Source organism: Schistocerca serialis, chromosome 9 (assembly GCF_023864345.2).
Source record: "Schistocerca serialis cubense isolate TAMUIC-IGC-003099 chromosome 9, iqSchSeri2.2, whole genome shotgun sequence".
Taxonomy (NCBI): domain Eukaryota; kingdom Metazoa; phylum Arthropoda; class Insecta; order Orthoptera; family Acrididae; genus Schistocerca; species Schistocerca serialis.
This window is the reverse complement of record NC_064646.1, coordinates 380995223-381009357: the sequence shown is the minus strand read 5'-3', so window position 1 is coordinate 381009357 and position 14135 is coordinate 380995223. Positions and strand designations below refer to the sequence as shown.

Below are 14135 nucleotides of genomic sequence, written 5' to 3'. Positions count from 1 at the left end.
ATCACTGTAAGGCTAATGGCGCCTTGCTAGTTCGTAGCCATTAACTTAGCTGAAGGCTATTCTGTCTCTCGGCTAATAAGAGTGAAAGGCTTCGTACATCTAGTCGCTAGCTAGGTCGTCCGTCCAACTGGGGCGAGTGCTTGTTCGTATCACGAGACCTGCCTTGTGGTGGCGCTAGGTCTGCGATTACACAGTGGCGACACACGGGTCCGACATGTACTAAATGGACCGCGGCCGATTTAATCTACCACCTAGCAAGTGTGGTGTCTGGCGGTGACACCACAACAACAATATAGATACATCATCGACAATGCTTCACAATCTTACAGTGAGGACAAGGAAAATCACCATATGCAGCACCTGAAGGTGATTTCTAGTTGCCAAAAGATTATGCGCAAAAATAGAATATGGATGAAAATCAAAACATACCACCGAGAAGCTGTTTATTTTCCTTCCTGTAATACGGAGTCCAAATAAGTCCACATATAGAAAACCATAATTTTATTCACATAGGGAAGTGATAGCAGGAATTATGGTGCATGCTGCCAATAATGAATTACTCTACTTTCAACAATGGCACTATTGCTCATCTCCAAAACATTTACAATTATGTATCAAATATGAGAGGTCCAAGAAGAAACCAGAAACCGGTGAATACATAATACAAGCACTATGGAGCCTTCCAACAGCTTAGATGTGAATATTAACCCTTGTATGTTTGTTACAGTTTTAATAATCATGGGAAACACTAAAATGAAAAAAAGTGAAAAAGAAATGTAAGAGATAAACTGACTATTTATAATCGAACTTATGATTTTTTCCCTTCTTTGCTTAATGTGAAGCGATACTTTGGACATCCTGCACACTAATATAATGGAAATACCACTTTTCACAAAAATATAAACTTGAAAAAAGTTTAACAATGATGATGATGTGGTAGCCAATGTTTCTTCACCAGCTGCAGGGGGGCTCTCCCTCCCACGACAACTCCAACACTGAAAGTTGTGGAGTATTATAGTTAAGTGTACAACCTGAAAATTCAATACTTTGATAGTGGCTGTCTAATTATCCGCAAGAACTTGAGATAGTGAAGTAGACAACGTGAGTGTTATAACTTCAAGTTGAACAAATATATTTCAAGGACAACCCAATACATGAAAGTCACAGATTAAGTAAACACAGCAAGGCATGTGTCACTTTAACAGTCAAATCATAACTGAGTCCGAGTCTAGCGGCCGCTGGCTGGCTGGCCACTTAGGTGGCGCTGCTGCTGCATGGCTGGCAGACAGGGCAGCATGTAGAGGACGCGCGTAACTGCGCGGTGGCACTTTGAAAGATCGCCGAGTCACAGCACTTTTCCCCCCCTTTGAAGTTTTTTCACAGGTCTTGATGGAGGTGGCCTGTAGATTGCTAACGTCCATAGGTGTTGTTTGACTGGCCGTAAAGTCTCGAGGAGGCGGCTTCCCGTACGGACGGAAGTGTACCCGATGATAACGGGTCAAGATGACAGGAGACGTGGGGGTCGAATCTGCTAGGGCCTCGTGCACCAATCTGCCCATTGCGGCAAGTCCGGTTGTTATAACAGGAGACATGGGCGATGTGTCCACGTCCGTAGGAGAAGGAAGGCGAGTAGAGTTGCTCCGACAGATGATGGTCATCTGGTTCCTGCATGGGCACGTCTCCTGTTGGTGTCAGTTCATGTGCTGGCACTGAGATGATGGTGAGAAGAATGGGTTGTGAGTAATGAGAGATTCCAGGATCCCAAGCGTCAGGTAGAGCCGAAGGTGGTGTAGCGGCATCTGGAACAGGCATTGCCGGCACACGAGGCCGAAGCTGGTCCGAATGATGCACTGCAACACCCGTGTCCGTCTGGATTTCATACAGGTGTCAGCCATGGCATCGTAAGATGTGGCCAGGCCTCCATTTTGGTTGCCTGCCATATCCCCATACCCATACAAGGTCGCCGGCGGTGAACCGGCCAAGCGAAGGCACCCGCGGCCATGAGGTGGAAGGCCGCAGAAGATGAAGTAGTGTGCGGGGCTGTTGGCCATGTAAGAGCTCAGCCAGGCTGTGGTCGCCCATGGGGGTGAAACGGTAACAAGCCAGAATTTGGAGAAGCGCATCATCAGCAGCAGAAGAAGTCAGGAGTTTCCTCATCTGAGCCTTAAATGTGCGGACCAGTCGTTCAGCCTCACCGTTTGACTGTGGATGGAACGGAGGGGCCATGACATGCATGACGCCTTGACGGGCACAAAAATCCGCAAAATCTGAAGAGGCAAATTGTGGACCATTATCAGTAACAAGAGTAGAGGGAAGGCCTTCCAAAGAGAAAATGCAAGCTAGAGCATTGGTGGTTGCCGCGGCAGTAGGTGACGTGCAACGGAGAATGAAAGGAAAGTTAGAGTAGGCGTCAATAGCGAGAAGCCAATAAGTACCTAAAAAAGGTACCGCGAAGTCAGCATGAATACGCTCCCAGGGCTTCTCAGGCGAAGGCCACGGTGACAAAGATGACTTCGGGGCGGCGGCCTGTGATGCACAAGGGCTGCAGGCAACGACCATGTGTGCGATTTCAGAGTCGATGCCGGGCCAGTACACATGACAACGCGCCAGAGATTTTGTGCGAGAGACACCCCAGTGCCCTTGGTGAAGGAGGCGCAAGACCGAAGCACGTAAAGACACAGATACCACAACACAGAGCATTTTTGGTGGAAAGGAGGATAACACCATCCCTAGCCGTGAGGCGCTAACACAAAGCGTAGTAGTTTCACAATGGATCATAAGTCTTAGCGGACAGACGATCTGGCCAACCCTTCTGAATACACCGTAAAACCCAGGGGAGGGTAGGGTCAGAACCCGTAGCAGCCTCCAGCCAGTCCCCGGTGATGGGGAACCCGTCCACAACCCACTGTTCGGCAACATCCAGGTGGAAACACAAAAGTTCATCCCTATCGAATGCCACATCAGGAGCCATGGGAAGGTGAGGCAGTGCATCAGCATTCGCATGTTGGCCCGTCGGCCGGAAATGAATCCCATAATTGAAACAAGACAAATAAAGAGCCCAGCGCTGGAGGCGGTGTGCAGCCTTGTCAGGAAGTGACGTTGATGGATGAAACAAAGAAACTAGTGGTTTGTGATCGGTAACAAGATGAAATTTAGATCCATAGAGAAAAACACCAAACTTATGAAGAGCATAAATAATGGCCAAAGCTTCTTTTTCAATTTGAGAATACTTTTGTTGGCCATCCGTGAGCGTTTTGGAGGCATAAGCAATGGGTTGTTCAGAACCGTCAGAAAAACGGTGCACAAGGACTGCACCAACCCCGTATTGAGAAGCGTCCGTGGCAAGAACAAGATGTTGGCCAGGTCGATAAGTAGCCAGGCACGGGGCCTGTTTCAGCATAGTCTTCAATTTCTGGAAAGCCACATCGCATGACGCAGACCAGTGAAAAGGCACGTTTTTATGCAACAGCTGAGCCACCAAAGCAGCAGACAGTAAAAACCTGTGATAGTATGCTATTTTCCCCAAGAAGGCATGCAGTTCCTTAACAGACGTAGGGTGAGGAAGGGCATCGATCGCAGCAACAGTTTGCTGAAGCAGACGAATACCATCACGAGAGAGTTGAAACCCCAAGTTTTGATTTCTGAAGATTACACTTAAGACCGGCAGTCTGTAAGACATGAAAAAGTGTGCGGAGATTCTGAAGATGTTCTTCAGTGGTGGAGCCAGTGAGAACAATGTTGTCCACGTAATTTATACACCCAGGGACAGTGAGCAATAATTGTTCCAAGAATCGCTGAAAGAGAGCAGAGGCGCTGGCAATCCCGAATGGCAATCATTGGTATTGATAGAGGCCGAAAGGCATGTTAAGGACCAGAAACTGCCGGAAAGCAGCGTCGAGAGGAAGTTGATGATAAGCTTCTGACGTGTCAAGTTTAGAAAAATACTGGCCTCCAGCAAGTTTAGTGAACAATTCTTCAGGTCTAGGCATAGGGTAAGTGTCGATAAGGCATTGAGCATTTACAGTGGCTTTGAAATCGCCACAGAGACGAATATCACCATTTGGCTTAGCAACGACAACGACAGGAGAGGACCACTCACTGGAAGTGACAGGAAGCAAGACCCCTGAAGCAGTGAGACGATCCAGATGGCGCTGCTGCTGCATGGCTGGCAAACAGCGCCGCACGTAGAGGACGCGCGTAACTGCGCAGCGGCACTTCGAAAGATCGGCGAGTCACAACACTGAGAGCGTGCCACAGATCGACCAGCAGGGCATACTCACCAAGAACATGTGGTATCACCAGTAGACTACCACACATCTGCAGTGATGAGCAACTTATGGGTGAGTCTCATGTGGCCAATGCATAGATGGCACAACACAATGGCATCTTTCTGAGAGGCCTGGAAAGATGTGTGCCAAACCTTAGTGGACCCCTTCATCACTCTTAACTTGTTTTGGGTGATAGTAGCCTGTCATTCCAATTCCTATAGCCTCAAAATATCGCTGTGTAATTGTAAGTCTGGGCCTGGTATTCTGACGTCAAGTTGATCTCTTGTAGTGGCGTCTTTAGAGAGATGGTGGGCAAGTTCATTTTCTGGAATGCCCATGTGACTTGATGTCAGATGAAGGTCACTGTCTTTTCAGAGCTGCAGAGTTCAACCAATAGGTCATGGATGTAGGCGAGCAAATGGTTTTTCGGGTAGCACAACGATATGCCTTTGAAGCAGCTCATAAAGTCGCTACAGATGAGGAAGTAGGAAGGGATTGGAAGTGCTACAAAGCCTGAGATATCGCAACCAACTCCGCAGTGTATACACTGCAAAACAATTGGTACAGAGTCCTTCTCATGTCCCCTAATATGTGCGAAAGTGTAACCAACCAGGTCATTGATTTTCACTCCAGCTGTGTAGATGCATACCGAATTAGAATAATCGTGGAAGATCGAACAAGACAGATGTTGAAGAGGCCCACAAAAGAGGTCCATTTGTATCACAAGACAGGATACAGACCATGGGAGGGGGAGTGGGGTGTGGGGGTTGTTGAGAGGGAACCCTAGGAACACAGACTAAAGGAGGCTGTTGGAGGCCCTTCAAAAGAGTATCAACTTCGATCCCAGCAGTCCTACCCAGTTTTGGGTGGTGTGCAAACACACTGAACTGTTGGCTGTGGAACAGAATTGGGTGACATGGGTAAGTATGCATCTGACAGACTGTGACACAAGCTGCTGTCATCTAACCCACAGCAGTGGGACACTATGCGGAAGTCCTCTGTTGCCAAGAGCATGCCAGTGTGGTGAACAGGGTTCATCAAGCTCAGTATGGATCGTGCTGCTGACACATAGACAACACATCCATAGTGCAAACAAGATAAAACCAGTACTTTGTAAAATCTCAAAAGAACAATGCAGTCCGCACCCTACAAGGAGCTACTAAGAAAACTGAGAGCATTTAGCTTCTTCATGCAAGTTGCCTTGAGCCGATAGATATGTGGCAGCCAAGTTAGCTTGTTATTAAATAAAATATGTACGACTTAAAACGTTTCAGTGGCTTCAAGTAACTGGTCACTAAGATAAATTTCTGGATGTGGATGCACAGTCTGGAGTCAACAAAAATTCACAATTTGTGATTTTGCAGACAGCCCATCGAAGTTGGCACTCAGCGATGTGCAGTTATGCAGAGGTGTATTACTAGCAGGGATCATACACATACAATGACAAAGAGACTGTGGCGTTCACTGCTTTTTACGGCGATATTGATGGTGACAGGGAACAGCATTACGCTCAGAGCTGATCCAGAGATACTCCACATTCCTGTAGGTATTGGTTGCTGGGAACTGAATGTATACGGACCTAAAATAGTTGGAGAGAAAGGAAATTCTGGATAAAAATGAGTAAATTGCCCCATGAACCCCGCCCATGCAGTGTAGACAGAAAGTGATGTTGCCATGTTGTGTGGTATGCCTTCCGTAAATCAATGAACACAGTAATCAGCTGTTGGCAATGCACAAAAACATTGTGCACTGCAGATTTCAGATGAACCAGGTGATTTGTGGAGGACTGGAAAGTCCGAAAGCCACTATGGAATCGTGATATATGCCCTCCAGCTTCAAGGCAGCAACAAAGGTGGCAGTTGACCATTTATTTGAATGAAATTACAATGAAATCCAGACCATTAGCTGCTTACAGGCATTGATAAATATCAACATGGACAGTTGAAAATGTGTGCCCTGACTGGGACTCGAACCCGTGATCTCCTGGTTACATGGCACGCACTCTATCTGACTGAGTCACTGCAGACACAGATGGTAATGTGACTGCAGGGACATCACTCATTACTCGCGGCAGTCATTCTACTGATTCCTGTAAAAGTTTGAGTAATGTGAGTGTACCTACACTGAAGAAGATCACTGGCCTGTATCTATATGAATATGGTATCTGTTCTTTCTGGCATGTCCGAAAGAACAGATACCATCTTCATACAGATAAGGCTTACCAGCCAATGATCTTCTTCAGTGTAGGTACACTTACATTACTCTAACTTTTACGTGAATAGGTAGATAGACTGCAGCAAATGATGAGTATAGTCGGCAGGGGCACTACAAACGTAGTGTGTGGACAGTAAGTTGGAAATGTGGGTCTCACGGGGAGCGTGCCAGAGATAAGTCCCTGCACTATATTGTCTGTGTCCTCAGTGGCTCAGTCAGATAGTGTGTCTGTCATTTAAGCAGGAGATCCCGGGTTCGAGTCCTGGTTGTGGCACACATTTTCAACTGTCTCCGTTGATATTTATCAACACCTGTAAGCAGCTAATGGTCTGGATTTCATTGTAATTTCAATCTTCAAGAAAAGCAAGGTCACCAATGCTAACTGTTCTTTCAGACACATTCGAAAGAACCATCTTCATATTCATATATTTATTTGAATGGTTTATACAGCCCTTTCGTCAATAAGGTTGGCCAGTATTCAGTTAAAATATGTGGGTCTTTTCTCAGTTGCAGGACAGGAATAATAATACCTTCCCACCATTGAGATCGAAATTCTTATTTCTACCATATACAATTAACAATTTCTAGGATATTTTTCAGGCTGTTGGCACAAAGACATTTGAGCATTCAGTTGCGGCATTTGTCACGTCCACAGCCATACCCCAACACACTGCCAAAGCGATGCGAAGTTCCTATTCACTAAAAGGGGCATTGTATAACAGAAAGCCGTGTGCATGGAAAGACAGCAGGTGGCACTCAGTAAGGTGTTTCGAAGTCAGGAAATGAGGATGATAATCACTGCACGCAGACACTTCAGCACAGTGAGCCACTGAACAGTTTGCAAGTATTGGGGGATCGGTGCAGATGTTAACATTGGCTAATAAATGGAAATACCAGTTTTCACAAAAATATAAATTGAAAAAAAGTTTTACAGTGATAATGTGGCAGCCAATGTTGTTTTACCACAAAGATGGGTGTATGTTACAGCAGATGAAGTATATGGTACAGAGTTTTCGATAGTAGAGTAATAAGGAGCTACAGGCAGACAAAAGCTAAGCCAAAAGTAACAGAACTCAATGTACACCAAAATTCAGACGGATGGCTATTATTATGGTCACCAAACTCAATTCCTTTTATTACAACTGAAAGGAAATATATATTCATAAATAATATGAAATAAGGTATAATAAATTTGGAAGAATAAAACATAAATTTGCTAATAAACAAGAGGATATAAGTATGAGATGTTTGTCTAAACATGAATTTGTGCTACTTCTGTCTATTCTTGGCGAAATATTTTATACATTATGAATGAAAACATACACGACACATGTGTAATATTTTACAATGTATATTATTTATTTTACAAACTGGTTTTTGACTGTTACACCATCATTAGGTACAAAGATAAACATGTGTAGCACTAAAAGTTTTGTTAAGTTCAAAGATTTTAAACTAGTGGATCAACTGAATATCTCGGTTTCCAAAGATGACAATTGTCAATGTTTGGTTTGGGACTAAAACAAGAGGGTCCGCAGCTCGTGGTCGTGCGGTAGCGTTCTCGCTTCCCGCGCCCGGGTTCCCGGGTTCGATTCCCGGCGGGGTCAGGGATTTTCTCTGCCTCGTGATGACTGGGTGTTGTGTGATGTCCTTAGGTTAGTTAGGTTTAAGTAGTTCTAAGTTCTAGGGGACTGATGACCATAGATGTTAAGTCCCATAGTGCTCAGAGCCATTTGAACCAAAACAAGAGGAATTAATTCTGAGAAAATGAAATGTAAGGTTATTTAACTTAAATAAAATGTGACACGTTAAATATTGAAATACATAACAAATTAAAACAATTTTTCTGAAAAGAACATACACTGAACAACAATAGGTCCTATATCACAAACACATAAGATATGCTAGTATGTAGGTAAGGGAAGCAGCTGTGATTGTACAAATAAAACAAAAATAATTCAGCAGGATGAGTGAAATTATAGTAACTGAAATAATGGAAACAAAAATGGGGAATATGAATACAAAGGGTCATTTACAACATGGTCTGGATGCGATTACAAGTAGTATCTGCAGTTAGAGGTGGCAAGTAAGGGAGCTGTGTCTGGTCATTCATTACCAATCTTTGACAAATTGGTATATGTTTATTAATTTCCATTATTTCAAGGTAGTTTATCTTCCTTCCTTTATGGATGTGACATAAGAGCTCATGTTGCACCTCGTAACTATGGTCTTCTTTAAGCAGGTGGCTTGTGAAAATAGATAGTCTCTTTTTCTACAGTTTCCAACTTCTACAGTTTTCCTTCAGGCAGGTGCACATTGTCCTGGCAGACTGACCTGTATAGACTTTGTCGCAAGTACAAATGATTTTGTATATTCCACTCCTTTCTGATGCTGAAGTGCACTCTTCACTATTGCACAAAATTGCCCATCCGTGCTGTGTGCAGAAATTATGTTTTGAAGTTCCTCGATTTAAGCTTTCTGGCAACATTAAGAGACACTTTTCCTAAACATGGATTTGTGCACTATTTATTGCAGTCTTGAGGTGGTGTGTTGAGAACAGGGTAATCTTACATTGCATTTTCGCTGAAATAATTCCTTTTGTTTTAGTCCTATATCAAACATTGACAATTGTAATCTTCAAAAACTGTGATACTCTGTAGATCCACTATAAAGTCTCTGATCCTACAAACATTTCAACGCCACACCCATGTCTTTGCAACTGGAAAAGCTGAAAACTAGTTTGGAAAATAAATAATAAATATTGTAGAATATTACACCAGTGTCGCATGTGTTTTCATTCACAATAAAACTATGCAATGAACATAAAGACTTACCTCTCCCGAGTGGATCTAGAGATGGCAGTACCCGTGAAGAGGAAGAAACACTTGGTTTAGCTGTTGTCCTTCCAAAAAGATCTTCTTCCTCATCGTCTTCAAACAAGGACTTGCCTCCTTTAGACAAAGCCTGCTTCGTTCCACTGCCTTTACTCTCAGTAACAGATACAGGGGTCTTTGAACTGACAGTCTTCTTCTCCAAAGAATGAGGCATTGATGAGAAAAGATCATCAGTTTCTGGACTATCATCACCAAATAAACTAGAATTTTCACCTGTTCTGATTTTGATACTTTTCTCTTTCACTTTACCATTAGAGTGTTTACGGGACGTCCTAGCATCTTTTTTACTACTTGCAGAAAACAAATGATCACTTCCATCATCATTTAACACTGACAACCCCCCAGCAGGAATTTTTGGAACCGAGTCTATGCTTTTTTCTGAACTTATCTTCTCACTCGATACCGCAATGTGATCACTCTGTGAATCATTGATTGAATCACCCTCTGTGGTTAATTGTGTGCCTATACGGTCTTTCCTCACATTTTCTGTAATTTTTACTGTTGATGACATTCTTCCTGTTTCCTCTGACGTCCATAAGGAACTTGAAAAGAGTCCACCATCTGACGACAGTACTGGGACACTGTTGTTTCCAAACAAATCAGTTTGGGCAGCATCTGAACAGTTATCCGATTTGGCTGAAGGGAACAAATCCTCTTCCACACTGCTGAATAAATCTTGTAATTTATTAATTTTCATACTCTTTTCCACATCTTTCTCAGCAGCAGTTCCCTTTCGTGCATCTGGGAATAATGTCCTAGGAGGAGCTTCTGCATTAGTCGCTTGAAACAAGTCATTTTCTCCAGTGTCAACTACTGTGGATTGTATTATTTCACAGTGTGTGTCATGATTTTCAGTAAGTGTGCTCTTTCCAGAAACGCTCTTTGGAGTAGGGGCTGGGAAAAAACTATTTTCTCTGTCTACTGAACTGGAAATGAAAAGGTCGGCCAGAGGCCCACTTGTGGTCTGAGAAGAATCACTAACAACTGACTCCACTGGCAAACCAGCCTTTTGAGAAAATTGTGGCACTTCTGTGGGTGAAAGTATTGGTGCTGCTCTAAACAGATCATTTCCGTCGCTGTAGTCAGATGGCAAGTCACTGGGAACTCCAAACATATCTTCCTCATCCGTGGAAGGAGACAGGAGGCTGCTTCCAGCTGCTGGAGGATTTGGCGTTGCAGACATTTTCGTTGGTGCCTCATATTGGTCTGCTTCAGTATTCTTGCTCTTTGGTTCCACTGATGATCCCTGCACACCGTGTTTGTCTGGCTGCTGAATTGCTGATGCTGGTGACGGTACAGTCTCCTCTGCCATATTATCTTGACTTATTACAGCTGAGGCACGTAAAGCCTCATGTCTGGCATGCCGACTCTGTGGTCTGCGTTTAACTTGGATCTTCACTCGTTCCTGCAATCAACATGAGAAATCACATGCAACACTATTACTTGTAGATGAGAGTTTATTCAAATAACTGACACATAAGATTAAATGTCAAGGCATATCAATTAACTACAATCATTATTTACAAACCTGACATATGAATGGTAGGTAGACCAATGAAGTTTTGTTAGATTCCCAGAGATGAGGTAAGAAAAGAGAAAGATTGCGACACCTCATGGAAGGTGGGGAGATGACATTAAGATTAAAAAGTGTGAAAGGCAATATGAACTCATGTAGCCAAAGACTGCAATGTATAGAAAAGTTTGAGGATAACCTCTATCCAACAGTGAATATCTACTTGCAGATAATGGAAATAGCCTCTTATCATATTAATAAAAGCAACACGAATGAAATATGGGCATTTACGCTACAGGGTCAGTCAAACTGCTTGCCAGTATGCACAACCACCCAAAATGTGCGGAAAGGTGAAGGAAGAAAGAACATGGTTATTCATATTTAGCTAGAGAAATGTGGCTTCAGTTTCCATGAGATACGACATTCACAGAATGATATAACTACATTTCTAAATTTCATAAAATAGTGTGAATAGTGTGTGTGTGTGTGTGTGTGTGTGTGTGTGTGTGTGTGTAGGGGAGAGGTGGGGCTAGCAGTTCTGGAAAAGGTACGAAATTGAAGAAGCAGTCATTTAGCCAGCCAAGTACATGTGAAAGCATACAAGAGATTTTATCTTGGAAAAGCTTCTCATAAGGACCAAAAAGCAGTGACATGTAGTACGCCATTGGGCAAAAATGTATAATCTGCGATGGCTTTGGAGGGGGAGGGGGGGAAAACATCTGTGTTTGCCACATGAAGAAAATGTGAAGTTAGTATTAGTTAACTGCAGAATCATTATGTGCAAAGTTTCAGTAAACATACCAGAAAGATTGGCTGGACATAATTGCTGGCAACACTTTTGCTGCTATCTGATGCACACGCATTCAGAATACAAGATAATCTCACTGAGATAACTGTCAATGGTTGATCAAAAGTAGCAGTTATTAATGTCGAACAAAAACTTTGCTCTCCCTCTACGACTTTTACCCTCCATGCTTCCCTCCAATACTAATTTGGTGATCCCTTGATGCCTCAGAACATGTCCTACCAACCGATCCCTTCTTCTAATCAAGTTGTGCCACAAATTCCACTTCTCCCCAATTCTATTCAGTACCTCCTCATTAGTTATGTGATCTACCCATCTAATCTTCAGCATTCTTCTGTAGCACCACTATTTATCGTGCCATGTTTCACTTCCATACATGGCTACACTCCATACAAATACTTTCAGAAACGACTTCCTGATACTTAAATCTATACTTGATGTTAACAAATTTCTCTTTTTCAGAAACACTTTCCTTGCCATTGCCAGTCTACATTTTATATCCTCTCTACTTTGACCATCATCAGTTATTTTGCTCCCCAAATAGCAAAACTTATCTACTATTTTAACTGTCTCATTTTCTAATCTAATTCCCTCAGCATCACCAGACTTTATTCGACTACATTCCATTATCCTCGTTTTGCTTTTGTTGATGTTCATCTTATATCCTCTTTTCAAGACACTGTCCATTCCGTTCAACTGCTCTTCCAGGTCCTTTGCTCATCTGACAGAATTACAATGTCATTGGCAAACCTCAACATTTTTATTTCTTCTCCATGAATTTTAATTCCTACTCCAAATTTTTCTTTTGCTTCATTCACTGCTTGCTCAATATACAGACTGAAGAACATCAGAGATAGGCTACAACTGTCTCACAACCTTCCCAACCACTGCTTCCCTTTCATGCTCCTCAACTCTTATAACTGCCATCTGGTTTCTGTACAAATTGTAAATAGCCTTTCACTCCATGTATTTGACCCCTGCCACCTTCTTAAGAATTTGAAAGAGAGTATTCCAGACAACAATGTCAAAAGCTTTGTCTAAGTCTACAAACACTAGGAACGTAGATTTTCCTTTCCTTTATCTATCTTCTAGGGTTAAGTCATAGGGTCAATATTACCTCGCATGTTCCAACATTTCGACGGGATCCAAACTGATGTTCCCCGAGGTCGGCCTCTACCAGTTTTCCCATTCGTCTGTACAGAATTCGTGTCTGTATTTTGCAGCCGTGACTCAGTAAATTTCACATCTGTCAACACCTGCTTTCTTTGGGATTGGAATTATTATATTCTTCTTTAAGTCTGAGGGTATTTCCCCTGTCTCATATATCTTGCTTACCAGATGGTAGATTTTTGTGATAGCTGGCTCTTCCAAGGCTGTCAGTAGTTCTAATGGAATGTTGTCTACCCCCGGGGCCTTGTTTCGACTTAGGTCTTTCAGTGCTGTGTCAAACTCTTCACGCAGTATCATATCTCCCATTTCATCTTCATCTACATCCTCTTCCATTTCCATAATATTGTCCTCAAGTACATCGCCCTTGTATAGACCCTCTATATACTCCTTCCACCATTCTGCCTTCCCTTCTTTGTTTAGAACTGGGTTTCCATCTGAGCTCTTGATATTCATAGAAGTGGTTCTCTTTTCTCTTTAATGTTCCTGTAGACAGTATCTATCTTACCCCTAGTGAGATAGGCCTCTACAGCCTTACATTTGTCGCCTAGCCATCCCTGCTAAGCCATTTTTCACTTCCTGTCAATCTCATTTTTGAGACCTTTGTGTTGCATTTCACCTGCTTCATTTACTGCATTTTTGTATTTTCTCCTTTCATCAATTAAATTCAATATTTCTTCTGTTACCCAAGGATTTCTACCAGCCCTCGTCTTTTCACCTACTTGATCCTCTGCTGCCTTCACTACGTCATCCCTCAAAGCTACCCATTCTTCTTATACCATATTTCTTTCCTCCCTCCTTGTCAATCATTCTCTAACGCTCTCTCTGAAATTGTCTACAACCTCTGGTTCTTTCAGTCTATCCACATCCTATCTCATTAAAATGCCACCTTTTTGCAGTTCAAATGGCTCTGAGCCCTATGGGACTTAACTTCTGAGGTCATCAGTCCCCTAGAACTTAGAACTACTTAAACCTAACTAACCTAAGGACATCACACACATCCACACTCGAAGCAGGATTCGAACCTGCGACAGTAGCAGTCGCGAGGCTCCAGACTGTAGTGCCTAGATCCATTCGGCCACTCCGGCCGGCCCTTTTTGCAGTTTCTTAAGTTTTAATCTACATTTCATAACCAATAAATTGTGGTCAGGGTCCACACCTACCCCTGGATATGTCTTACAATTTAAAACCTGGTTCGTAAATCTCTGTCTACCCATTATATAATCCATGTGAAATCTTCCATTGTCTCCAAGCCTCTTCCACGTATACAACAT

General features: G+C 42.9%; 1 protein-coding gene across 1 annotated transcript in view; it reads right to left on the bottom strand.

Moving 5' to 3' along the window:
* Positions 1–14135, bottom strand: part of LOC126418896 (WASH complex subunit 2) — a 191581-nt gene that overhangs the window by 31724 nt on the left and 145722 nt on the right. The window contains exon 15 of the mRNA XM_050085910.1: positions 9317–10781. Within this exon, the coding sequence (XP_049941867.1) occupies positions 9317–10781 (1465 nt within the window). The remainder of the gene's footprint in view (positions 1–9316; positions 10782–14135) is intronic.